The sequence below is a fragment of the Monocercomonoides exilis genome, assembly GCF_001643675.1.
Source record: "Monocercomonoides exilis strain PA203 chromosome Unknown scaffold56-565389, whole genome shotgun sequence".
Taxonomy (NCBI): domain Eukaryota; phylum Preaxostyla; order Oxymonadida; family Polymastigidae; genus Monocercomonoides; species Monocercomonoides exilis.
The window spans coordinates 201,947-227,039 of NW_027150601.1; the positions used below are offsets into that span (position 1 = coordinate 201,947).

Consider the following 25,093-nt stretch of genomic DNA (forward strand, 5'->3'; position numbering starts at 1 on the left):
GGTAATTTACCATAATTGTCAAATGAGATATTCAACACAGACGATATAAAAGAATATTATTTATATTATAAAAAATAAAAATTTGAACATTTGAAAACGTTTTAAATCACATTCCTTCAAAGAAAGATGGTTATTTTCAGCTTTATTTTGCATTAAAATGTTTTTTGATTTCTAAAAAGTGAAAAAACACAAAAAAATGAAAAAGTGGAAATGTATTAAAATAGACGTGATATGTTTTTTTCTATGGAAATCTAAGCGCTGCGTTCATTCACACTTACAGAATCCGTACCAAAGCGAACGCGCTGCTGCTGTTGAGTTGATTTTACTTCAGATGCTGAAGAAGTTGAAGAGTCCGAAGAAACGAGAACTTGAGGTTTTTCCATCTTCATTGAATTCAGAAAGGCAGATGCAAAAGATCCCAATGACCCATCATCTGAATTGATTGGTGTCTGCCTCGTAAACTGTGCAAATGAAGGAGAGGGAGAAGAAGAAGAAGAAGAAGGAGAAGGAGAAAGCAGAAGTGAAGAAGTTGGAAGACGAGAAGATGGATTTGCATTGAGGCGCGATGAAGACGAAAAAGAAAGAGAAGACGAAAGATTTGGTTGTGAAGGGGAAGAGCCGAGTCTGAACTTCATGTTTTCTTCCATCAGCTGCTTGCACCTCCTGTTTGCTTCTTCGTACAATGACTCCAATTCACTCAGTCGCTGTTCTTTTGCACTCAGCGTCTCTTGGGCGTCTCTTAATGCGCTCTCCATGCGGTGCATTTCTTGTTCCATGTGCTCTCTTTCCTTCGCCGCAGCCGCGTTCTGCTCTTCCAGCTCAGCCTTCATCACATTCAGCGCTGCCTCGCTCAGCCCAAACGAGTCCTGGTAGTTCTCCAGCTCCTTCACAGCCACCGCCAAGTCTGCCTCCAGCTGGTTCCTCTGCTCCACCAGCGCCGCCAGGTCTGTCCGCACCGCCCGGCTGTCCTGCTCAGCCAGGCTCTGGTGGCGGATCTTCTCTTTCAGTTGCTCCTGGCTCGTCTGCGCCTGCTGCTTCACCACCGCCAGCTCTTCTGCCTTTGACGCCAGCTCTGCCTCAAGACGCGCCTTGTCTGATGCATGTGCTGCCATCTCCCTTTTGAGCTTGTCGCGGCAGCTGTGCAGGTCCTCTTCCACAGCAGACAGCTCAGCCTTCATCTGCTCTTCCTCCGACGCCATCTCACTCTGCTTCTGCTGCAGCCCCCGCAGCATCCCTTCCAACTCTCTCTTAATCGCTGCCACATTCTCCGCATCGCTCTTCAGATCACTCGAAGTCGCTGATATCTCCGCCAGCTCTGCCTCAGCTGCGTCCTTTCGCTTTGTCACCTCTTCTAGTTGCCTGTTCGTTTCACTCAGCTCAGTTTTCAGTGCATTCAGCTCGTCTGCCAGCTCTTCCTGGCTGCTGTGCTGGGCAATGGTGTGCTCTCTGTAGAATCGCAGCTCTGCCTCCTTCTCTTCCTTCTCCTTTGCCAACTCTGCTTCCAACTGGCTGATCTTTCCTTGCGCTTCCTTTAGCTCCAGCTGTGTTCCCATCACCTTCCGCATCTGCTGCTCCACTTCTGCCTGCTTCTCCACCATCTCCTTTTGATGACTCCGAAGAATCTGCTCAATCTTGTCTGTTGTTCCTTGCCCTCTTTCTGTCAGCTGGCTCAGCTGAGTTCCAAACGACTCTCTTTCCTTCTGCACTTCTCCTCTCAACTGCTCAACCATCTGCCTCAGATGCTCCTTCTCTCCAACAGCCACATCCAGCGCTGCTCTCTTCTCTTCTGTCATTCGCGTCTGCTCCCTCAGCTCTTGCTCCACTTTCTCCAACTTCTGCTTTGCAAGTTCTGCTGTCTCCTCTGCTTCTGCCTCCATCGCGTGGATGCGCTCAACAAACGCGTTGCTTTCCACCTTCGATTCCTCTTCCTTCTCATTCAGCTGTGCTTGCAGTGACTCCGTCTTTTGCTGCTCCAAGGCCAGCTGATACTGCAATGCTCTGATGTTTTGATTGAGTTGGTCCATTTGCCCCTTCAACTCCTCTTTCGTGTCATCCAAAGTGCGCGTCTGCTCTGCCATGTTCTGCTTTTCTTGATGGATGTTGTTCAGCTCCTTTGTCAGCAGCGCGTTCTCTGCAGTCAGCTCAGCTATCTTCTGTGCCATCTCCTCGGCCTCTTTTTTGAGCTTCTCTGTGTCTTCACTCCTCTTCTTCAGCTCAGCATTCAGCTGGCCACAATATTGATTGTACTGCTTTATCCTCTCACTCACCATCACATCTTTTCCCTGCGACGCTTTCGTCGCCATCTCCAGCTGATGGCTGGCAATTGTGTATTTTGTCTCTTTCTCCTTCAAACTGTCCTCTTTCGTTTTGGCATCAAGACGTGCTGCATGTAACTGCTCATGCAGCATCTTCCGCTCAATCCTTTGTTCTTCTTTCAGATTGCTTATCGTCTCTTTCAACGACTCATTTTCTTTTCCCGTTTTCTCCACCTCATTCTTCAGCTGATTGTTGTCTATTTTCAGCTCCTGAAGCTCTTCATTGGCCTTCTTCAGTGAGTCCTCCAGTTGAGCGCATTTTGTCTTTGTCTCTTCAACCTCAGCATCCAATTGACCAATATTCTGTTCAAGCACTTCTTCATTCCGCGCTGCCTCTTCTGCAACTTTTCTCTCTCTTTCCTCTGCTGCTTTCACTCTTTCCTTCAGTTCTGTCAACTCTCTTTCCTGTGCCCCTTTCTCTTGTGTCAGATTCTGTCTTTGTCTTCCGCTTTCGTCTGCTTCCTGCTTCAGCTTGTCAATCACATCCTGAAGCCTTCTCTCTCTTTCTTCAATCTCCTTCTTCATCTCATTCTCTTTCTTTGCGCAGTTCTCCTCAGCCAGCTGCATTTTCTTCTGCATCAATTCGACTTCTCCTTCGAGTCGCTTTGCTTCCAGTTGCGCTGCTTCAAGATCGTCTTTCATGTCGCTGTGCGCTTTCAACAGATCTTTCTGCAATTCTCGTGCATCGCTTTCAGCTGCATGTATGGTCTCATTTTCCGCACGTAATTGTTCGATTTGCTCTGTCATTTTTGAGTTTTCCGCTTGAAGCTTTTCAAGGGCAGTATCTTTAGCTGCAAGAGAATGCGACAATGTTCTGATGTGCTGTTCAGATGCACCACTCATCAAATTTTGCTTGTCGCACTCTTCTTGAAGACGCTGTTTTTCATTTGTTAATTCTTCTAATTTGGTTGTCAATAAAGTGTTCTGTTCTTTTGATTTTTCAAATTGTTCTGTCAATTTCCCGTGATCCTCTTTGAGTTTTGTCAACTCTTCTTCGAAGTTATCAGCTTTATCTTCATTCTCTGCTCCTTTTTTCTGCAAGTCAACAGCAATTTTTCGTAAGCGATCCTCTTCGTTCACTGCTTGCTCCATTCTTTGTTGTGCAGCACGAACGTCGGCTTCACATTGTTCCACTTGTTTTGAAAGGTCAATGATCCGTTGAGCCTTTTCTTTATTATCTTTTTGGGTTTTTGCAATTTCTTGTCTCAGCTCTTCTAATTCTTCGAGAACCACTCCCTGCATATCATTCAAAAAGTAATTTTCAAAAAGAAATAATAAATAATTAATTATCAAACTTTCTTGTTGCCGAAGCCCAGTTGTGCCGCACGAGAATCCAATGCCGATTTCAATACATCAATGTATGTTCTCAGTTCTTCGTTTTCTTTGATTTGACTTTGAAGAGACGCAGCAAGACGTTTTCTTTCTTTCAAATTTGGATCATCTTTCGATGGTGTCCTTGTCGTTCTCTAAAAATTAAATCAATCATGAATGTTTTAACAATTTTCAAATCTAACATTAAAAGATATCTTCAAACTGCTGTCAATGATAAGCTCATTGAAAATTAAATTTTTTAAAAAATTGGATTTTAACCCATTCTATTTTGTTTTCCTGAACCTTAACATAATATTTCAATTTATCCAAAGACCACCATGGCTTGCACTATTGTTGTACAGGGTATTGGACCGAACAATGCTGAAGCATTTTCGTTTTTAGAAGTTCCAACTCCTTCTACACTTCTTTTATCCGTTGCAGAACGTTTGGGGATTGAAAAATGCAAAATTGCTTCTTTCTCCGAAACTGTGTATTTTTTGCATGAAGGACAGTTGCTTACTGAAGGCTCTTTAGATGGATGCTTTTTTACAACAGTTCAATGTTGTTTCAGGATTCTTGGAGGAAAGCAAGGAGCTTTTGGTCAAACTGTTAGAAATGCCAAAACAACAGGAAAAAAAATAGTTTCGATGAGCAAGTGCAGAGACCTCTCAGGAAGAAGAATTGGCGACCTGAAAGTGGAAAAGATGTTGAAAGAATGGTCTGCAAAAGCACCAGAAAGAGAAGCTGCAAAACGATTAGAAATGGAAAAAAAGAATGCTCGTAGACTGGCTCCAATGTCAGCTCCTGATCTTGGAAAATATGATGAAAAGTTAAAATCAAGTTCGGAAGGATTACTTGATGCGATGGGATTTGCTTTGAAACATTCTGATTCTCGCAACAAAAAACATGCTCAAGAATCTGATTCTGAGAGCGATGAGAGTGAAAGCATGGATGAAGATGATCTGTCATCCAGCGAAGAAAACGAAGACGAAAGCAGCGAATCTGATGTATCTGAGTCACAACATCAGAAACAACCAAAATTTGATTCAGAAAGCGAAGGAGAAACAAAAGAAACTTTATTACCATTTTTGAAAGAAAAAAAGAAAAACGACTCCTTCCAGTCAAACACCTCGCCTCAATGCTCTTCTTCAATTTCATCTCCTCCTTCAACAATCTCTTCTTTATCGTCTCCTTCAGATTCAAGTGACAAATCTTCTTCAGTTGAAGATTCATCTTCAAATCCAGCGCAACCTGCATTTCAACCAATATCTCTCGACTGCATTTCATCTTCAAGCGAATTGATTGAGAAATATTCACGTGAACAAATCAAATCCGAACTAAACCGTTTGGGCTTAAAGTGTGGAGGAAGAATAGAAGAACTTGCTGAAAGACTTTTCAGCATAAAAGGAATAGAAACACAGAAAGAAAAGTGGAATCCAAAAATATTGGTTAAAGTCTAATTTTTAAAATTTTTCATTTCACAGCGTTCATTTCATTGTTTTATTTGTGAAATTATAAAAAAAATATTTATGATCCACACCCTTTTACTTTTCCATATTAATTTATTTTTAATTATATATGGATGAACTTCCACGCTCTCAAGATAACTCGAATGAAAATAAGGTTCAGAAGCAACGTGGATTACCAACTCAAATTATTACTCACAGTGCATCTTTTCCAATAAGCACAGCAACTATTAAGAGTTGCCAGTTTTTCAATTCTGATGTCATTCGTTCTCTTCATGATTCTCAACATTTGCTGCCTTTTTTGCTGGAAAACAAAAACAATAAGGAATCAATTTCTAAAGTATTGATACAAAATTTTTTTGTGAATGCCATTTAATTAAATGTTATTTTCAAATTTTGACAGTTTTTAACATCTCGTTTTGAGATGCAACTTTTCTTAACATTTACATGGGCAAGTGGTAAAGACAGTTTGTTTTTACAATCAGGTGAACAGATATTGGACAAAACAGAAGAGTTCAAACGATTGGGATTTACAAAAACATTTGTATCACAATCTGTGGACAATTGTAAAGGTTCTCAAACAATTGACTGTTCTAAACTCATGGGCATCAAAGAGTTTACTTCAATGAGCAAATCAAAAATTGATAATTCTTTGATGAAAAATGAGATTAGTGGATTCAATTTGCGAATGAAAGAATCGAAAATTCAATCAATAATGGAATCTCTTCAACAAGACAGCATTGAAGGCAATGATACTTTCACCACACGCGCAGAAGGCACTTTGCCAATGATTGAATCTGACGGTATTGAAAGCGAGATATTGCATTCTCTTCATTTCCCAAGGTCGTCTCGTGTCTCAGCGACTAACGGTCGCTGCGCAACATTTGTCTCATCTCCGATTGCTTCATCATTTCGTTCTTTTGCTGCTTCAACTAAAGAATCTGTCATAAGAACTATTTCAAATCGACAGAGTGATGTTGCTTCGTTGAATTGCATGTATATTGATGTTGTGCTGATTCCATTGGTGCATCTGTCTGTTTTCGAAGAATTATTCAAAAACAGCAGCACTCACTTCGCTCATATGCAACTGCTTCAACATATTCAACTTCATACAGACAGCATGAGAAGAGATGAAGATGAATGCACAGAAGCAACCGAAGAAACAGAAGAAATACAAAAGAAAAAGAGGAAAAGCGCTCGAGAATTGGCATCATCTTCGCAAAATGACATGTCAAAACGACCGTCTGTTCCAAGATTCGATACGTCAACTCTTCCTCTTTCGAAGTACAAAGAGAAAGTCTGGGCGTCTTCTGCCACAAGCAAGAATTCTCTGTCAAACCCACGTTTGAATGACTTGTTGGACAACAGTTCAGAAAACGAAGATTCTTCTCATCAAATTCGTCATTCGCCTTTACAGCCAACGCACTCAACAGCAAGTTCTTCGATTCTTCCTTCTTCTTCGCAAACACTACAAAATGAAGATGTCAACACTTCTGCATCTAGCGAAGGAAATTCACTTTCCTCGCCTTCTCCTTCTCCTTCTCCTTCTTTATTACAGCCATCCTCTTCACTTCCACCATATTTCTTGCGTTTTTCGTGTCCTATTCATTTCAGCTCGATTAATTCACTTCATCTTTTATCGGTTGCCTACAATTCGAATGAAAGCTTATCTGAATCATCTTTGTTAGCTCCGAAGACTTTGCCTTCTCAAACTCATCCAATTCCTTTTTCAACTGTTTCTTTCTCTTCCTGTCCAACCCCTCCTTCTCCACTTTCTCTTCAAATTCCTTCTTCATCTCCGTCTTTTTCATATCAACCTCCTTCTTTGCTTTCCTCTTCTTCTCTCTCCTCTCTTTCTCCTTCACCAAATTTCTCATTTCCACCACCTCCTTCTGCTTCTTCTTCCGCTTCTTCGTCGTTGTCTTCTTCTTCAAATAGTTTTTCTGCTTCATCTTCGTCTTCAGGGCGTCTTTCAGAAAAACATGATGTGTTGTTTGTTGTTGATCTGAACAGCTCTGCCAGCTCATCGTTAGAATTCGCTTCAAAAGTACAAGCGTCGCCTGCCCAACTATCAAATCATCTTGCAAATGCATCGTTTAAACAGCAGCTGAAGCAAATTTCTGAGCTGTTGAAACCAATGTTTGATATTCAGACAGACTCTCAGCCTTTGAATAGACTCGTCTTCTCGCTCAATCCAAACGGTGCACTTCGAACGCTTCTTCGTATTATTTGCAGTTCAAATGCGTTGTTTAAAGCGCTCAAAAAGTCAACTGCATCTGCTCACACTGAAAACCCCAGTGATAAAGATTCTTCTGATGATGCAACTCAGCAGAAGCCAGAAACTGCTCCTGTGCAGAATGAAAAGGCCAAAGAAGAAGATAAACCTTTGTTCAGTGACTTAAATCCTATTCCATTGTCTGTTTCATCTTTTGTGTCAATTAAGTCTCTTCTTGAAAGCACTGACATCCAAAAATATCTTTCAACTTCAAATGTATCAACAGCCTGCGCTGTTGATAGCTCTTCTTCGACATTCCCAGAGCATTGCTTTGTTTCCATTGTTGCAGCAAATTCTCGCTGCACTCCAGACGATGCACAAAATTCTTCCACTTTGCATCCTTTTGTCCCTCCAAACATCCCAACGATATCCCTCCCACCGTCAATGCCTCATTCAAAGATACCAACAATTTCTGGTTTCCATCCAGCACGAGTGATGAAACGGATTCCAATAAACACCATCCCCATCGTCTCGTCCACACAGCGCACAAACATCCCAGCACCGCCCAACAGCTCGTGCTTTGTGATTGATGCAATCGACACATCTGACTCTCTTTCACATGTCCACCCGCTCTGCCCATGCAGCCTTCCTTCTTCCTCATCTATTGCTGTTCCTCTCGCTGCGCTGCAGATTGGCACGTGGACAGCAGCGACTGGGACAGGTGTGGATGTGTCTGCAGAAGTCTCTCTGGCACGTGGGTGCTTCACCTACCGCATCCAGCACAAGAAAGCGCTTATCTCACACTTCATCAACTCTATCGACATCCCATTTCACACAATCATCCACGCCTCTGTCTCATTCTCTGTATCCCTCACCAACTCCACTGTGGAAGAGCTGCATAACAACGCAAACCAGCAAAGAGCAGTGCTCTCTTTGGTCGTTGCTGTGCCTCCTCTCTTCAGGCTATCTGTGCAGAGCGGGCAGAGAGAAGGCTCAATGCCCCAGCCAGATTTCACGTCAGGCGACCAGGCATCGGTTGTGGCAAGGCATCTGCTGCATTTTTCTTCTGAAAAGGATTTGGAGCAAGTGCTGATGGTATGAAACATTGAACATTATTTCATATTTCAAAAATTATTTTTTCTATTTTTTTTTTCTCAAATTTCTTTTTTCAATCTGCACAGATACTCGGAAGAAGTTCTGCGTTTTATTCGCTTTTCCTTCAATCAAACTATTCTCGTCTTCTGCCAGCACTGCCGCCGATGCCACAGCTGCCTCAGATCAGCAGGCAGGCATTGAAAGCCAGCTGCCCTCTGAATGCAGTGAACGAGTATTGTGCACTGACTCCATCGAAATGGCTGATGGATGTCGTTGCAACAGGCGCAACTGTTCATTCAATGGCGCTTAAGAGATCATGCAATTCAGTTGCTTCATCTTCGTATTTGTCATCAAAAGCTACGGAATCAACTCAAAGTGCTGATTCATCGCAGATGAATGACTCTTTATCGGCCACTCAATCGGTGGCATCTGATTATTCTGTTCGTTCCTCATCTTCTGAAAGATACAGGTGTATTGTTCCTGTTCCTCCATTTTCAGTGACTGTATATGAAATGCACTATTCTCTGTACTTTCCTCGCGTTACGCCTCGTGCCTCGCTCATATCGCTTCTTGCTCCGTTGCTCAATCCGGAGCCACTTCGAGAAAACGCTCCTTTGCTTTTCTTCCCCGCAATTCATCTTTCTTCCCTTCATCTTTATGCGGATGTTGCACAAGACACCCTTGTTTGTCCGCGTACAAAATATTGGGTGCAGAATTCATCAAGAAATGGTGTACATGTTCTGGAAAGAGTCGCAGAAATGCTGAATAGAATGAGAAAAGGGAATGCCAATATGCTGGTTGAAGAAACTTCATCTGGTGACAAAGAAGAACAAGCAAAAGCTGACAATGAAAATGAATCGGTAATGGACTCGATGGATAAAATAGAAGAGGAGAAAACGATTTCTGAAGAGAACATTTCGGAAGACAAACGAAAAAATAGCACAGAACCTCAGAACGAAAGTGCATCTAGTGCAAATTTAAAAGCTTTTGATTCGCTGGAGCGCCTGTGGCAATTCATCTCTTCGGCAGACGATTCACTAAAAGCAGATTTCAATGACTTTATTCATCCGCTTATGAGAACATATTCAAAAGACTCTCTTCATAGAATTGGGCGGACAAGGTCAACGTTAACAATATCCTCTCCTTTATCTCTATCGTTACCACCAACATTTGCACAACCTCAGCCAGCACCTCCTCCAAGTTCAACTCCATCATCTCCATCAATGCAAACGCAAACAATACAATCCAACTCTCCTTCAACAGCGCCTTCTCCTGTCCCTATGACTGCATCAACATCAACATCGGCTTCAGCCTCTTCATCTGCATCAGAACCAGCACAAACAACAGAATCATCATCAGAGTCAGCACCTTTGCAACAAGAGCAGCAACAAGAGCAACAACAGTCGCAATCTACAGCCACTACATCATCTTCTCTGCAGCCACCTCCGTCTCCTCCTTCAACACAAATATCAACAGTGAATCAGTCAGCTTTTACACCTGCTTCACTGAATTACACATTTCGACCAGATGTTATAGGTGCATTGGCGAATGTTCTTCCAAGGCACATTGCGCTTGCACGAATGGCCAATTACGAGAAATGGAAGCGAGAGACAATACGACGCTCTTATGCAAAAGCAAAGTACGAGAAAGCGGCTAAGGAAAAGCTTGAAGAACTCAGAGCACGAGAGAAAGACGGGAAATGTGATGGTCAGCAAACGTTAGAGAAAGAGGATGAATTCAGCGTATACACATCCTTTTTAACAGATGAGGACATGAACATGATTGAAGGCATGGATGATGAAGATATTTTTGATCTAACTGGAATACCTCCTCTTTCTGCTGGGTCACGATTGTGCAACAAAAAAGTCTTCTGTCAGTGCAAAACACGTCGTCTGTTGCAAGAGAGCAAGGAATCAATGAATTCGACTTTTGGAAAGGAAGCTGCTGATGGTTGCAGTGAAGATAATGAACGAAGTCAAGGAAAATCTTCAAGCGAAGCAGAATCGATATCAGGCGGAGCAACTTTGTACCAGTCTTGCTCTGATTTGAAATGGCTTGCCGATCCAAATACGACAGAGCTCTCAGCATCATCTGTTGTCTGCCCTTGCTTGCTTGCTGGAGAGCCTTGTTCTCCTGCATGCTCCTGTGACTGCTGTGCTAATCCACTGAACACAATTCCGTCAGATGTGCTTTGTGATTGTGCTCAAACGCATTTAATCAACTATCACATCATTATGCGTCGTGGCGAACTGTCTCACTTGGTTGCTCTTCCATGTCGCAATCCAATACGCTTCACTCCCACTCTCATTCATTCTCTCCTTTATCCTGTTTCTCTTCGAATCGCCCACCAGGGCTATCGTGGATACTTGTGCCTGGAGGATTATCACTGCATTTGTCATGAACCTGTTTATTTCTGCTTTTGCAGCGGTCACTCGCTCCTCCATTCAACACATTGGCACTGCTCTGATTGCGGGTGCTGCCGCGATCTCAGCTTGTTCCATTGCAAGCGATGCGGCCATTGCTCGAGGGAGACAGATCTTCCATGTCAGTGCTGCTCGCATCGCCCTGCATTGGAGTCCTGGAGGAACTTGATGAACTCGATTGGCTCTCGTCGCACATCAACCTCAGCACAGGCTGTTGTGAATGTGCCTGTTCATCCTCATCTCAGTGCAGAAGAAAAGAGAGAGGCAGAATGCTGGGAGCGCGAAGTTCTTGCTGAAGATTTAGCCTGGGTGCGGCTTTCTCGGAGAAAGAAACCAGAAAGAGATGATTCATCGAACGATACAGAAAGCATTCAGAGCAAATCAGATAATGTTGAAAAGAATGATAGCATTAAAAATGCAGCAAAGGATGAGAAAGGAGAAAACAAAGAAAAAAGCAGAATGATAAAGCTGGTGCAAAACAAAAAAAGAGGGAAACTTATGTGGATTAATTTCGATCAGCAAGCTCTCCCCGAAGGACAACTTATAAAATTTGTTAATGACATTATTATAAAGGCCTATTTAGAAAAGGAAAAGGAAATGTCAGTTAAGAACAGTCAGAAAAATAGAACGTTCGGTTTTGCTTTTAGGAATAAACATTGAGCAATTATTTATGAATTGTGTACAAAGCATTGATATATATTTGTAAATATTAAATTAAATTCAAACATAACACTTCAATATTTTTTATAAAATTTGTTTTTGTTTATTTATAGAATATTCTAATGAGTAATTCGAATGAATTTTAAAGAGCTAAGTTCGTTTTATTATCGAAAAACTGAATTATTCCACTGAATAGTGAAAATATCTGGGGGAAAAAGATCTCATCAAGCAGCATTTTATTGAAGTGAACGCAACTATGACCTTTTAACTTTTCCAGTCTTTTCTAATTGATAAATGCTGAATTATGCAATGCATATAATTCTTGGATTCCTTTAAAAGAATCAGATTTGAATTTTGAATTGATGCAGATGAATAGAATCAAAAGTATTTTTTGAAAAAGATTTTATTATTATGATTAACAAAATCATGACTTCGTTTTATTGAAAACTCTTTTTATCTTAAAAATGAAAAACATAATTTATATGGTGTTTAATCACAAAACGCATGAATGGCTTGATGCAACAACAAAACAAACCTTTATACATGAAAATGGCCAACGAGACCATAAACAGCATAATAAGAAATTATTAACATTTTTTTACCCATCACAAATTATAAAAAATTGAAAATGTCTGCTAAACCTTCAGAAGATGATGAATATGAGTATATGGAGATAGAGGAAGATGAAGAAGTATCAGAATACGAAGAGGAAGAAGAAGAAAATGCTATTCATTCTGAGAAGAAGGCCTCACATAACACAACTGGTAAACAGATCACTTCAATCAAGGATTTGGACAAAGAAAATCGTAATGAAGATAAACTGGAGGAAGAAACAAAAGCACGTGGAGCTGTTGTCATTCTTGAACTTCATTTCCCAGATGAATCAGTGAAAAATATAAAAGTTTGAAACATTCATTTTTTTCATATAGTTTTTGTGGTAACGTCTGAATTGAACAGATTCCGCTGGGACAAACAGTTGAATATGTAAAGTGCCAAATTGAAAAGCAGTTTAATATTGAATACTCGAAAATTGTTTGTGAATAAGTGTTATTTTTATTAATTTTTTAATCTCTTTTAAGAATGTTGTTTTTGAAGGTGCTCCAATGCTTGATCTCTTCTGTTTGAGCGATTATCCATCTATTACACCACTTCATCCCAATAAGATATATGTGAAAGCCTGAAATTTTTTCTGTTCTTCAGACAAAGAATTATCAATTTTGTTATAATTAAAATTGTCAAAACGCAAAATTCATTTTAATTTAACTTGAAATAATTTTAGTTAAATTCTTTTTCTCTATTGTTTTTAAAATCAAATTTAGAAAATCAACAAAGTTTTAATGAGAAAATGCTATTTCTCCAAACTTTTTGGATAAAATTTTGTTTTTATCAAAACCATATCTGCAAAACATATTTGATAAAAGTTGAATCGAAGAAATATTTAAAAGCACGCATCGAACACTTTGATATTCAACAACCTTTTCGAAAGATTTTTATATCATTCATATTGAATCCAATTAATGATGAGTTCTAAACTTCTCTTCTTCAGCCTTTCGAAAATAAAAAAGAAAGACATTTATCCTCACATTTACACTTTTTTCCTCAAGTATTGTAAAAAAAAAAAAAATTAAATAAAAAAATGCATGAAAACAAAAATAAATAGATAAAACTTTTAATGAATTGAAGTTCCCTTATATTGGGATAAGAGCTCCTTCTCCAGCTGGTTCATCTGTACAAGCAGTTCTCTGTGAAGCGTGTCATGAATGTCTCTCTCTGCCTCATTCCACTCCTCTTCGACCTGATCCACTGAAACCCTCTTCCTCTGGCTGTCCTCTTCAACATACCGCAACCGTGACTCAATCTGAGCAAGCAGTGCATTGTGCCTGCTCCACTGCTTCTGCATGCTCTGAGACACTTCCAATGCCTTCTTGTTGAGAATAACCTCCAACGTCTGTACTCTCTTCTCTGCCGCATCGCTCCATCCAGCAAGCCCTTCTTTCCCTTCCTCGCGCTGTCTGCTGGCCAAATCCTCTGAATCCTCCAACTTCTGCTGGATGGATGCACGTGCCTTCTTCAGAGCATCTGCTTCATCTTTCAGCATTGCCGTTACTGTTCTCTCTGTTGCTTCTTCAATGATGCGTGATGCAAGTTCTGGCTGTGTGGTGATTTCTGCCTCTGCCTCATCCATCTGTTTCTGCAGTGCATCAATCTCGTGTTGCACTGCGAGTGCTGTTGCATTTGGCATATGTTCAAATGATGATGAACTGGCAGGTGTCTGAGAAGGAGCCTTCTCTGCTGCTTCCTCCGCTTTCTTTGGCTCTTCTTTCTCTGCCTCAAACAGATCTTTGCAGACATCGTTGGCGTAAAGCTGTTTGACTCTGTCTCTAATCGACTGCAACGCAACAGCCTCATCCTCCAACGCTCTGCTGAGCTCTTCCTCTTCCTCACCTGCTTTCGTCAGTGTGTTCTTTGATTCATCCACAACTGACTGGATCTTGTCTATTTTTGCCTGTTCTTCGTCTGTTCTTCCTGTTGCTCGTTCCACTGTTCGCTCTTCTGCCTCTTTCCCGCTATGTATCATTCTTGCCTTCGATGCCTCCACTTGTCCATTCACCTCATCCTTCATTGCTTTGATTGCTTCCTCTGCCTTCAAGTTTTCTGTACGCTGCAGTTCTTCCATCACTTTCTCTGCTTCTTCAAACAGAAGTGACATGAGCTCTTCGTGCTGCAGACGTGCTGGTATCTTTGTGAAGAATCGTGATGCATTCATTGGATTCAGCACCGCATCGTGAAGAGCATTTGATTCTACGTTGCTAGCCTTTGGCTGCTGCTCTTCTGATCCATACATCATATCCTCGCTGGGAGAGCTGGATGAAGATGGGAACATCAGATCGGTTGAGGATGAAGGAGATGGCGATACATTTTCTTGCTCCATTTCCTTCATGTCGTCTTCAGTCGAAGCAAATGGATCGGTGTCGTGTGGAGCAGCATCCTCTGAATAGCCAGAGCTGTGCTGCACAGAAGGCTCTGAAGAAGACAATGAAGAAAGAAGATTCTCTTGTGACTGTGCTTTCTTGGTGGAAGAAGACGATTTTTCTTGTCTCTTTTTCTGGTGAGTGTAACGCTGTGCCATGGAAAGGAAAGGTGCAGGTGGCACAATATGTGGCTCAGCTGCAGGAAGAGAAGAAGGACGGATGGAAATGACTGACACTCCATCTCTTTCTTCTTCTGTTGCAGAATCTTCTGACAGCACATCAAAGTCATCGAGCTCTGGATCTTCCTCGTCTTCTTCTACATCTTCCTCGCTTTCATCAAACATCTCTGAATGTTCCTCTGCGTCTCCCTCATGTTCTGCTCCTCCACTTGTTGGGAACAGATCCTCATTGTCTTCCACTCCCGTGTCTCTCATCTGACGCAGCGTCTTCTTCTTTCTCGCTGCCCTTCTTCTCTTCGCCCGCTCCTTCGGCGTCTCAAACAGCATCATCATTTCCTTGTTGGCTTCTTTGATCTCTTCCTGTGTAAGTGCTGCTGTCAGATATTTCTGGGTCATTTCAATTTCTTTCAGAAGGCGTTTCTCTTCTTTCTCGCCAAGCTCTGCTTTTTCCTTTGTGTCTTTGCCCAATTCCTGCGATTCTTCCAGCATTTCTTTTCTCTTCTGTTCCTTTTGCAGCAATTCATCGAGTCTTTTGTTGACTGTTCTCATTCTCTGAAGCATCAGCCTCAGTTCGTCTTCCTTCTGATCCAATTTTCTGGTCAAAGTTGAGTTTATCAATGCAGACGCTGATGTTGCTGTTGTAGGAGCAGTCTTTTCTTTGCCTTCACCTTGTCCTTCTTTGCTTCTTCCCAATCCTTTTTCAATAGTCTGTTTGTTCAACTCCTCCAGCTGCTTCTTCTGCTCCTTCGCCTTTTGCGATGATTCCTCGCCAAGCTCATTCTCCTTCTTCATCAGCTCTTCCACTCCATTCCGCACAGTCTCCATCTTCTCTTTCAGCACCGCTGCTCTTTCGTCTTCTGCAGCATCCACTTTCTGCTGTGTGTCTGCCGCCTTTTCCAGCTGGCTTGTTCCTTTCCTCTTCATTCGCTCAACACCTCTCGACACATTCTCCTCCACTGCCTCTTCAACTGCACTTTCTGCAATCGCTTTGACTTCCTCTGTCAGAGCATTGATCGTAGACACGATCTCTTCTTCCTCTGCCTTCTCTTTCCTTTCGTCCTCATGCGCTTTCTCTGTCTCCATCGCCTCAATCTGCCCCAGCTGCTCCAAAAGACGCTTTTGAGTATCGTCTGCTTTCTCCTTTGCTGCTGTGTATATTTCTTTCTCTCTGCTCTTCAGCTTCTCTTCATTCTCCTTCATGAGCGCCCTTATCTGTGCAACCAGTTCATTCACCAGCCTCATCTCTTCATTGATCTTCTGCTCCTGTTGCAGCGTCCCTTTCTTCAGCTCCTCGTTCACTGCATTCTGCATCCCCCACCGCTTCATCTCGAAATCTCGCAGCAGATTCAGAGAGAGTCTTAATTGTTCCAATGTCGACTCTGTTTCTTTGACTGTCTCCTTCGCCTGAAGCGAATCTTCTGTGCCGTCTGCCTTCAGCTCCTTCATCTCCTCACTCATCTCTTTCATGTCCTCCTCTGCCTGATCAAGCTCTTCTCTCAGCCGTTTCAGTTCAGATTTGATGAATGCTGTCTCTTCATCGTCTTCTTCTCCCAATGTTAGTCCTGTCACAGACACCAAATCATTCATATCCTTCTCTGCCTGTGCTCCATCTGCTGACTGCAGCGTAAGCACCCACATGTCTGTGCGAGGAATTGTCGATTCATAACCAACTCCGCCAAACAGCAGAATATGATGCTCTGTCAATGCAAATGCAATCTGCTCGCATCGCGCGACTGGCGTCGGATATTTCAGGATTTCTGTGCCGTCTGGTGCAAATGTCACTGTTTGTGCACCAGGGGCAAGGCTCTTGCCTGACCCTCCTTTTGCTCCTCGGCTTCCTGTCAGGCTTCTCGACGTGGTGCCGCCGTTGTTTCTGTTTGTGCGCGAGTGATAGAGCCGTGTCCATGTGCGTGTTGTGGTGTTGAACTCCCACAGATCGTCCTTTGCCGCACCAGCTGTGTAGCCACCGAAGATGAGCAGTTTGTCTCCAACGGCAAATGCTGAATGGCCTGAGCGCGGAGAAGGACACGTGGCATCGCTTCCACTGCGCCGGGTGCGCGATGCAGCTGCAGATGAATGAGGACTTCGTGGTGAAAGATATTGAAAACCGCCTGACGAAGGATCGGATTGATCTTCCTCTGCTGTTTTTTCTTTCTTAGCTGGCTCTATCTTTGTCCAACAGAGTGTCAGTGGGTTCAGCTCCCACAAGTCATTCAAATGCTGATCTTCACCAAATCCTCCAAAAACGTAGATGGAAGAGCCAACAAGCGTCATTGAGTGGCCAGCACGAGGGCAAGGAACCTCTTCTGATCTGCTTGGAAGCGCAAGCCACTTCAACGATACGGTATCAAACATATACAAATCGTTGAAGTAGTGTGACTTTGCTTCTCCTCCTTTTTTGGCAGTTGTTGATTGACGTGTGTCTGCCGAATTTTGATTGAAGACATCACCATCCTCTCCATCTTCAGCACCTGAGTACATATCTTCTCCGCCAAATATCAACATTTTATTTCCGAATGATATTGCAGCGTGACGTGTTCTTGGCGCAGGAAGCATCGCTGGAGATGAACTGATTGGTACAATCGTCCACTTTTCATGTTCCAAATCAAATGCATGAAGATCATTCATGCATGTCTCACCATTATCTCCACCAAAAATAAGCATATCAGCACCTTGAATAACTGCAGAATGTCCACATCTTTGTAGTGGGCTTATGGAATCCGGAACTACTCGATGCCACTTTGTTGTAGCTTATTAAGATTAGAAATTTTTTGATTTACAAATGGTAATTAACAAATGAAAAAAATAAGCTATAAATAAAATATAAAACCTGTATGGAATAGCCATATATCATTCATTCTTGTTTTTTGATTAATGCCTCCGAACATTATCATTACAGGCCCGCATAATGTGAAAGATTGACCAATTCTTGGAGTTGGTTTTTCTCCAACATATTTCACACGAATCCAATCAGGATTTCCTAAAAATGTTAATTACAACAAAATAAAGCGCATATGATAAGTTAAGAACCACATAAAAACATATTCATTACATAAATGTAAATCATTAAGCGAAAAAATTTTTTATCATCATTTTCATAAATATGAAATACCTTTTGATGTAACAATTTTTGCTATATCCACAATGTCAGTACGCTTGTTTTGTTTTTTGATCGTGCCTGCTAAAGACGGCGACATTTAAAAAAATCTTGATGAAGTGATGAGATGAACAATGGGCGAATACCATAAATCATTTCATTTTTAAATAAGTTAGTTTTTTTGACTGATACAGCAATGCCACAGAAAAAAAAAGGATTGCCAACCGTGTCCGAAGTTCGTTTGAAGAGAAGGAAAATCATGGATCAACGGAATTTGACAAGTCAGAACATAAAACTTCGCCCGAGAAAACAACTTGAAATTTTTCACCATGCCGAAGATTTTGTAAAGCAACATCGAGCAGTCGAGCGTTCAGTTGTTCATCGTCGAAAAGTGAAAAAGAATTTTGTTTCTTTGAAAAGGAAAAATGACAAATCTGTGAATGTTTTCTTTGTAATGCTTTATCAAAGGTACTTTTTCTATTTACAAAATAATTTTATGAGTGTTAAATAATTATTTGTTTTTAAATTGTTTTGTAACATTTTCTTTTCTGTCACTTTTTCAGGAGGGCAATAGCCATTGCAAAACATCAGAAAGCAATTCTGAAGGCTTTGAGATTGTCACGTCAAGGAGATTCTACCTTTGTTAAAAATACACCACAAAATAGAGTGATGCTTAAGAAAATTGAGCCATATGTCACATATGGAATTCCAAAAATGAAGATGGTTCGCTCTTTAATCGAAAAGCATGGAATGACGTTGGAAGAAGATGTTCGCGTTCCACTGAACGACAACTCAAAAATCGAAAAGCATTTCATTGAAGTAGGAATTGATGATGGTTCTATTGTGTGCTTGGATGATTTGGTTCATGAAGTTGCTTCTGGAGGCCCTAACTTCGATAAGGTGATGGAATATCTGGAGCCATTTAAACTGACAAATCCTAGTGGATTCACAAAGAGTCTAACATTGTTCAAGGATGGAGGATTTAGAGGTGACAGAGGAAAAAAAATTAATGAGTTTTTACAGCAATGCATTGGATAAATATCTTGTTAATCGAAATTACCCTCATTTCAGCAAATTTTTTGAATTATTTTTCGTAATCACTTCATGAGATACATTTCACAAGCCCCAAACAATGAAAAATTTTAGCAAATCATTTTAAATATGGAATTTATGATCCGGGAGTTGGCATATTGGAGATTTTTATATATTCTGCGGCTTATAAAGGACGTTGAATAACATTCTTCTTATTTTTCTCATTCCATTTATCGTTTCATTAAAATAATGAACATGGCAATTTCAACATTTCATCATAAAGCAACAATTACGCCAATGTTTGTATTTTTCATTTTCTATCTCTTTTATTGTGAGTAAAACATTTTCGTAACGATTAAACAGACACGCGTTTGGCATAACAAAGGGCCTTCCTTCTAATGTGTTCCATCTTGATAATGATAGGATCGTTTATCCTGTTGGAAAACATTTTGGCATTTACTCTTTCAGCACTAAAACAATGACATTTATTCATGAAACGGAGAAGGAAAAGATTATTACGCAGACTGCAATAAATGTGAGTCCAGATAAAAAATATATGGCTGTTTGCGAAGTGCTTGAAGATGATATTCCTTCACAGACATTAATTAGCGTTCAGCCCACTTCTCCAACTTCAACTTCGAATCAGCCTGTGACGCAAGTATCAATTTACAGTTTTACAACAATGAAGCGCCTTCGAGCCCTCATTAAACCTGCTGATGTTGCTGATTCTCCATTTCAATGTGTTGCGTTTTCTGGTGATGGAAAGCATTTGGCAGTTGGATGTGGTGGTTCAGATCATTCTCTCATTCTGTGGCATTGGAATCAGCCCCTTCGTGTACTTGGTGTTGCAAAGCAGCAATCAGCTGTCACCCAGATTTCATTTCACCCGTTAAATAGTTCTCAAATGTGTATTTCTGGTCCAAAACTTTTAAAAGTCGTCAAATGGACGGAAGGTGTTCTAAAACAGTACAATCTTCTGTCTGGCAGACATAATCTTCCTTCAATAACTGCGCATCTTTGGATGGCTAATGCAGTCAAGAAAATTCGTTCAACAAATGAAGGAGACGAAGGAAATAAAAACGATGCAGATGAAGAGGAGAAAGAAAGTTCATTTTCGCAATCTGGCGGATTGCACGAAAGAGTCTCTGATCGCATTTTAGCAGCAGCAGAAGGAGGGGACGTTTACATATTCGACAAGGGAGAGCTAAAGATGACAATGCCTTCAATTCTCGGAGAAGGTGTTACCGTCACCACTCTGATGGCGCGAAACGACGGCGGGTTTGTTGCTGCGAGCGACAACGGATGCATCGGAGTGTTTGCGGCTGATCCGGAAGGACTGGACGCGTATCGCCTTGTGCAGCTTCTGCAACTCCCGCCAATCAGCTGCTCGCACAAGGACGGAAGAGAAGTCGTGCTGTCGCCTTCTTCATACACATTCAGCCCTGTCTCTCCTTCTTCCTCTCCTTCTGCCTCCGTTTTAGCATCAGCGTCTTCTTCATCCTCTTTCACTTCTTTCACTTCATCCTCATCTTCTTCTTCTTCTTCTTCGCCTTCCTCTTCTGTCTCAAAAGATCTCCGCATAACAGCTGCTTCTCTCTCTCCAAACGAGTCACAAGTTGTGTGTGTCTGTGGAGGATCTCAAATATGCTCGGTGCGTTTCCCTTCAAACAACCCGCCAACAACCCCAAACGACTCTTCCCAGTCTTCTCAATCAAATCAACAGCCCAACAGCTCAAACAGCTCAAACAGCGCATCTTCTGCTTCAAAAGACAGCAACCTCACCAGCAGCCCATCAGAGACAGACATCAACCAGACAGCGCGGATGCCTTCCATTGAATATCTGGGCCATGGATTCCACTCTGGGGCCATCACCTCACTCAGCGCTGCCGTCCGCAAGCCGATCGCAGCCACGTGCGGGACAGACGGGTGGGTGCGCATCTGGAACTACCTGGAGATGGACTGTGTGCTGGCGGTGCAGATGGAAGGGGAGCTGATGTCGCTGTCGCTGCACCCGTCTGGTTTCCACCTCATTCTCTCGTGTGGCGACAGAGTGCGGCTGATGAACGTGATGCCGCAGACACTCGACACCATCCGCGAGATCCCCTTCCCGCAGCACTCGGGCTGCCAGGAAGTTCTCTTCGGCCACGGCGGTCACGTCTTCGCCTGTGCACACGGGAAGACCGTGAGTGTGTACAACACATACTCTGGGGAGTGCCTCTGCATCATCAAAGGCCACACGGCGACGGTGCGGACGATGGCGTTTGGGCCGACAGACAAAACACTCGCCACCGCTGGGGCTGATGGGGCAGTGTATGACTGGACACTCGAAACGAGGCCAGGGGAGTCTGTGAGACGGTTGAGCGAGCATGTGCTGAGTGGGACGGTATATTCTCACATTGCAGTGGGCAACAAGAAGGAGATTGCTGTGTGTGGCTCTGATCTGCAGATGCGGGAGATTGTGGATGGCACAGCGACTGTTGAGTTTCCCACAGGAGGTGTGACATCTCGTGTGAACAGGCTCCTTCTGCTGCCTGGCGGACTGGCACTTGTCGCAGGAATGGCAAAGGGCATGCTCCGCATCTACGCATGGCCACTCACAGAGACCTTTGCCCGAGACACCACAAAACCCGATTCAGCTATTGTCCCTGTCTGTGACGAGTACATTGCACATGCTGCATCTGTCACAAGTGCCTGTGCATCGGGCGATGGTTCTGTGATGCTGACAGCAGGAGACGACGGGGTGCTGTTTGTGTGGCTGGTGCAGCCGATCGACTTTGGCAGGGTGCGCCCGGCGAAGCTGCCAGAGCCAGCATCTTTTTGGGATGCGAACATCATCTCAAAGGCAGCGCTGGAGGAGCAGCACCAGAAGATGATCACACTGCAGAACAAGATCAAAGAGCTCTCGTTTCACACAGAGTCCCTCCTGCTCCGCACCGAAAAACAGAACAACTCGCGCCTGGCAGCAGAGAAGCGGAAGCATGAGGAGATATTGGGATCGAAGCAGGCATTGATTAAGACGCTGGAGATGCAGGCACACGAGAGCAAAGTGAAGTACGAGCAGAAAGTGTCTGAGCTGGAGGAGCAGCATCTGCAGGCGACGGATGAGCTGGAGGAGGTGTATGAGAAGGATGTGGAGGCGAAGCAGCAGATGATTGTGCGGCTGAAGGAGGAGAAGACAGAGCTGCAGAAGAAGTTTGACCAGACGGTGCAGCAGATGCAAGAGCAGTTCAGCTGGAAAGAAGATCGGATCAAGAAGCATTATGAGCAGATTGACCAGCAGAACCAGAAGGCGTTTGATGCGCTGAAGGAGGAGATGAAGGCGCTGGCAGACAAATACGAGACGGCGTTGCGGCAGCAGACGGAGGAATCGATGGAGGAGATCACGCAGGTGAAAGGGACTCACGAAGAGGAGCTGAACAGAGAGAGGGTGAGAAGGAGGGACATGGACGAGAACATTCTGTATCTCCAGACGCAGCTGCGGCAGGCGATCGATGCAGTGCCTCCGCTTCAGAGCGAGCGGATGGAGATGCAGAAGAAGTATGCAGACGCAAAGGCGACGGTGGAGCAGCTGCGGGCGGAGCTAAGGGCACAGGACGTGAGGATGAGCGAGCACGAGGAGTCGATCACAGACAAGGAGACACTCATTCTGCGGTTGAAGAAGCAGAACCAAGAACTGGACAAGTTCAAGTTTGTACTGGACTACAAGATCAGGGAGCTGGAGAAGACGATCGAGCCGAAAAACGAGCAGATAGCAGCGCTGGAGGAGCAGATAGAGGAGATGGATGCAGAGCTGGAGAAGGAGCACAGGCACGGGGCAGCGATGGATGCAGAGCTTGTTGAGAAGCAGAGGCGGATGGATGTGCTGAAGGACGAGAACCGGCAGCTGAAGACGAAGACGACGAAGCAGGCGCGGCTGATTGAGCGGTTCAGCCACGACCTGACGCAGCTGGTGCAGCAGGAGCCGCGGGTGTGGATAGAGGAATTTCCGACTCTTTCGCAGACGTTTCTGGCAGGCGAAGGGCCACACGACACAACACCGCAGATGGACAGCGAGAAGCTGAAGGAGTTTGGGCGGCAGCGGGAATATTTGGAGCAGTCGGTGAAAGTGCTGAAAGAGGACTTGAACAGGCACAAGAGCAAAGGGAGGCGGGATGTGCTGGAGAAGCTGGATGAGAACATCCAGCTGATTGAGGAGATAAACGAGCTGAGGAAAGAGAAGAGAGCGCTGCTCGACACAATCACAGACATCAAAAAGGACATCATTGGCCTCCGCTCGCAGATGGTGGTGAAGGCAGCACAGAGCAGAATGAAGGAGATGCACGGCTTGCCTGCTGCCTCTGCATCTACATCATCTGCTGGAGCAATGGGAAGTGAATCACTTCCAGAAAGCACAAAAAGAAAGACCAAAGGCAGAAAGAATGAAGCTGGCAATGAATTTGACACTATTTTTGATGGAAAATCGAGAAGAGCAAAAGATCTGAGCAAAAATGAAGCAGATTTTGAATCAGAAAGAGTGGCAGGTGACGGAGTGCGAGCAGGTGGCAAGCCGAAAGGGAAGCTGTATCGGGGATCAACGAGAGAGACTCAGGAGATATTGGAAGGCAAAACCCGCGCGGCGGAGCTGCTGGTGCTGCTGGACGCGAACACAGCTGAGATGAAGCGGCAGCAGGAGGAGCTGAACATGCTAAGGACATTCATGGAAGACCTCGTGGCCAAAGCAGACGCTGAGCCTGGCCAAGACGAAGAGCTCGCCCACATCGCCGAGGCTGCCCGTGCTGTCCTGCGGCCGCTCAACCGCACAAGACTCCCAGAACTGGGTGGGAACAAGCCACGTCGTGCCACTCTGTCATCGATGATGCTCTCATCTGCGCAGACAGAGTCGCCAGCGGCTGTTAAGCGAATCTCTCACTCTCCTCTGGGGATGATGGCAACGTCTTCTCTTTTGGGGCGCACGTCACCCGCCCCGTTTTCTCCCCGCATCAGCCGCCACAACAGCCAGCAGCGTTCCTCCCTCCGCTCGCAGTCATCTGCTGCTGCCCTCCCAAACTCTTCGGCCAGACACAGCGCCTCCTCTTCTGCCAAGCCCTCTTCTCCTTCTGTTCTGCCTGTCTATTCCACCACCAACTCCCTTGCTGATGTGAGTGTGCTGCAGTCGATTGATCCGCTCCCTCCGCCTTCGACGAAGCCCAAGACACCTGCCCGGCTGCCGATGCTGCCTTCCTCGCGCCCATCCTCCCGCTCGTCTCTGAAGTCCTCCTCGCTCATCAGGGGCGACACTCCACAAATGGCAAATGAATCAAACTTGTCTTCGCGTGTTTCGTCTCCGCCGAGCATTCAGCAGGACCCTCTTTCGTCGCCCATGCGCTCAACGGCCTTTGAAAGCACAGAAGAAAGAATAGACGATTTATCCATCCCTTCTTCATCTTCCCCAGCCAATTTGTCTGAAAACTTTATGTCCCCTCAACTTCCTTCTTCTCCTGTTTAAATGTTATAACATTTCTCATTATCCACTTCAACGTGATGGAGTTAAGTTTTTCATGTTCATAATGTTTATTATTTTTTTTAAAATATAATCACTTCGGATACTCATTTCATTTTTATTTCAAGTAAAGAAATTAATATCTGAAACTTTTCAAAAACGAATCTAAATGGATTTCGAACAAAAAAGGATCGTTGGAATTTATCACAGCATTTCATGTTCTTTACATATCTAACACTCTTTTTATTTGCGTTCATTAATGATTTTCCAAAATATATCTCGAACGGTCCATGTACGATGAGTGACAAAATTAAACAACATTTTTATTTCCTTTTTGTAAATTAATCCTGATTCTAATCTTCCAAATGTTCGTCTTTCTTCCTCAAGTGACATTAGCAGCAATAATTCATCTCGTTCTCTTTCTTTCCTCTGGTTTCCCTATTAGTTTTATCTTCTTCAATTTTTGCTTTTTCACCTTTTTCAAGAAAAAGATGGAAAAGAATGTTGGAATTAATCCATTGTAAGATGTTCCGTTGTAATTGAGCTTAACGAAGAAAATATTTGAATTGGAAGGTTTGTCATTACAAAAGAGATGCTGTATTTCTCTTTTCACTTAAACAAATCACTCGCAATGCTTTCAATCTTAGATGTGATATCAATCTTAAGTCTCATTTTTCTGCATATTTTGAATTTGCTCTTTTAACTTCTCGAATTTTATGACAGAATATCTAAACGATTATATGAAAATATAAATTGTAAAATATTTATTGTATTTTTTTTTTTAATTGAAATAAACGTGGTGATGTTCCAATGAACAATATCTAATTTCTCAAACAAATTAAAAAGATA

At 43.2% G+C, this 25,093-nt stretch overlaps 7 protein-coding genes across 7 annotated transcripts; 5 read left to right on the forward strand and 2 right to left on the reverse strand.

The window, feature by feature from the left end:
• Positions 1 to 251: 251 nt before the first annotated feature.
• On the reverse strand, positions 252 to 3,870 carry MONOS_3012 (uncharacterized protein; the record flags this gene model as incomplete). Its single annotated transcript, XM_067872980.1, has 3 exons — positions 252 to 2,696; positions 3,611 to 3,781; positions 3,850 to 3,870. 3 exons carry the CDS (start codon positions 3,868 to 3,870, stop codon positions 252 to 254), a joined length of 2,637 nt encoding a protein of 878 aa, XP_067720088.1.
• A 62-nt stretch (positions 3,871 to 3,932) lies between these two features.
• MONOS_3013 (putative Silencing defective 2 N-terminal ubiquitin domain) lies at positions 3,933 to 5,140 on the forward strand. The gene has a single exon (XM_067872981.1). The coding sequence runs from the start codon at positions 3,965 to 3,967 to the stop codon at positions 5,084 to 5,086; it is 1,122 nt and encodes a 373-aa protein (XP_067720089.1). The 5' UTR covers positions 3,933 to 3,964; the 3' UTR covers positions 5,087 to 5,140.
• Positions 5,141 to 5,693: 553 nt separating this feature from the next.
• Positions 5,694 to 11,625, forward strand: MONOS_3014 (uncharacterized protein; the record flags this gene model as incomplete). The annotated part of the gene is made up of 2 exons (XM_067872982.1): positions 5,694 to 8,402; positions 8,489 to 11,625. 2 exons carry the CDS (start codon positions 5,694 to 5,696, stop codon positions 11,483 to 11,485), a joined length of 5,706 nt encoding a protein of 1,901 aa, XP_067720090.1. The 3' UTR covers positions 11,486 to 11,625.
• Positions 11,626 to 12,092: 467 nt separating this feature from the next.
• MONOS_3015 (uncharacterized protein) lies at positions 12,093 to 12,851 on the forward strand. Its single transcript, XM_067872983.1, has 3 exons — positions 12,093 to 12,386; positions 12,443 to 12,517; positions 12,565 to 12,851. Exons 1-3 carry the CDS (start codon positions 12,114 to 12,116, stop codon positions 12,664 to 12,666), a joined length of 450 nt encoding a protein of 149 aa, XP_067720091.1. The 5' UTR covers positions 12,093 to 12,113; the 3' UTR covers positions 12,667 to 12,851.
• On the reverse strand, positions 12,852 to 17,833 carry MONOS_3016 (putative kelch repeat protein; the record flags this gene model as incomplete). The annotated part of the gene is made up of 3 exons (XM_067872984.1): positions 12,852 to 17,386; positions 17,467 to 17,616; positions 17,749 to 17,833. The coding sequence occupies 3 exons, from the start codon at positions 17,831 to 17,833 to the stop codon at positions 13,155 to 13,157; spliced, it is 4,467 nt and encodes a 1,488-aa protein (XP_067720092.1). The 3' UTR covers positions 12,852 to 13,154.
• A 49-nt stretch (positions 17,834 to 17,882) lies between these two features.
• Positions 17,883 to 18,893, forward strand: MONOS_3017 (putative 60S ribosomal protein L7). Its single transcript, XM_067872985.1, has 2 exons — positions 17,883 to 18,201; positions 18,297 to 18,893. The coding sequence occupies exons 1-2, from the start codon at positions 17,930 to 17,932 to the stop codon at positions 18,769 to 18,771; spliced, it is 747 nt and encodes a 248-aa protein (XP_067720093.1). The 5' UTR covers positions 17,883 to 17,929; the 3' UTR covers positions 18,772 to 18,893.
• Positions 18,894 to 19,014: 121 nt separating this feature from the next.
• MONOS_3018 (putative WD repeat-containing protein 65) lies at positions 19,015 to 25,006 on the forward strand (the record flags this gene model as incomplete). The annotated part of the gene is made up of 2 exons (XM_067872986.1): positions 19,015 to 19,064; positions 19,129 to 25,006. The coding sequence occupies 2 exons, from the start codon at positions 19,015 to 19,017 to the stop codon at positions 24,248 to 24,250; spliced, it is 5,172 nt and encodes a 1,723-aa protein (XP_067720094.1). The 3' UTR covers positions 24,251 to 25,006.
• Between the last annotated feature and the right edge of the window lie 87 nt (positions 25,007 to 25,093).

Excerpts from the sequence above, each read along its gene's own strand:
- MONOS_3017 (XM_067872985.1), top strand. The coding sequence starts at position 17,930 with ATGCCACAGAAAAAAAAAGGATTGCCAACCGTGTCCGAAGTTCGTTTG. Across the intron at positions 18,202-18,296 it reads TTTGTAATGCTTTATCAAAG|GAGGGCAATAGCCATTGCAA; the intron begins GTACTTTTTCTA and ends TCACTTTTTCAG.
- MONOS_3013 (XM_067872981.1), top strand. The coding sequence starts at position 3,965 with ATGGCTTGCACTATTGTTGTACAGGGTATTGGACCGAACAATGCTGAA.
- MONOS_3015 (XM_067872983.1), top strand. The coding sequence starts at position 12,114 with ATGTCTGCTAAACCTTCAGAAGATGATGAATATGAGTATATGGAGATA. Across the intron at positions 12,387-12,442 it reads AATCAGTGAAAAATATAAAA|ATTCCGCTGGGACAAACAGT; the intron begins GTTTGAAACATT and ends TGAATTGAACAG. Across the intron at positions 12,518-12,564 it reads ATATTGAATACTCGAAAATT|AATGTTGTTTTTGAAGGTGC; the intron begins GTTTGTGAATAA and ends ATCTCTTTTAAG.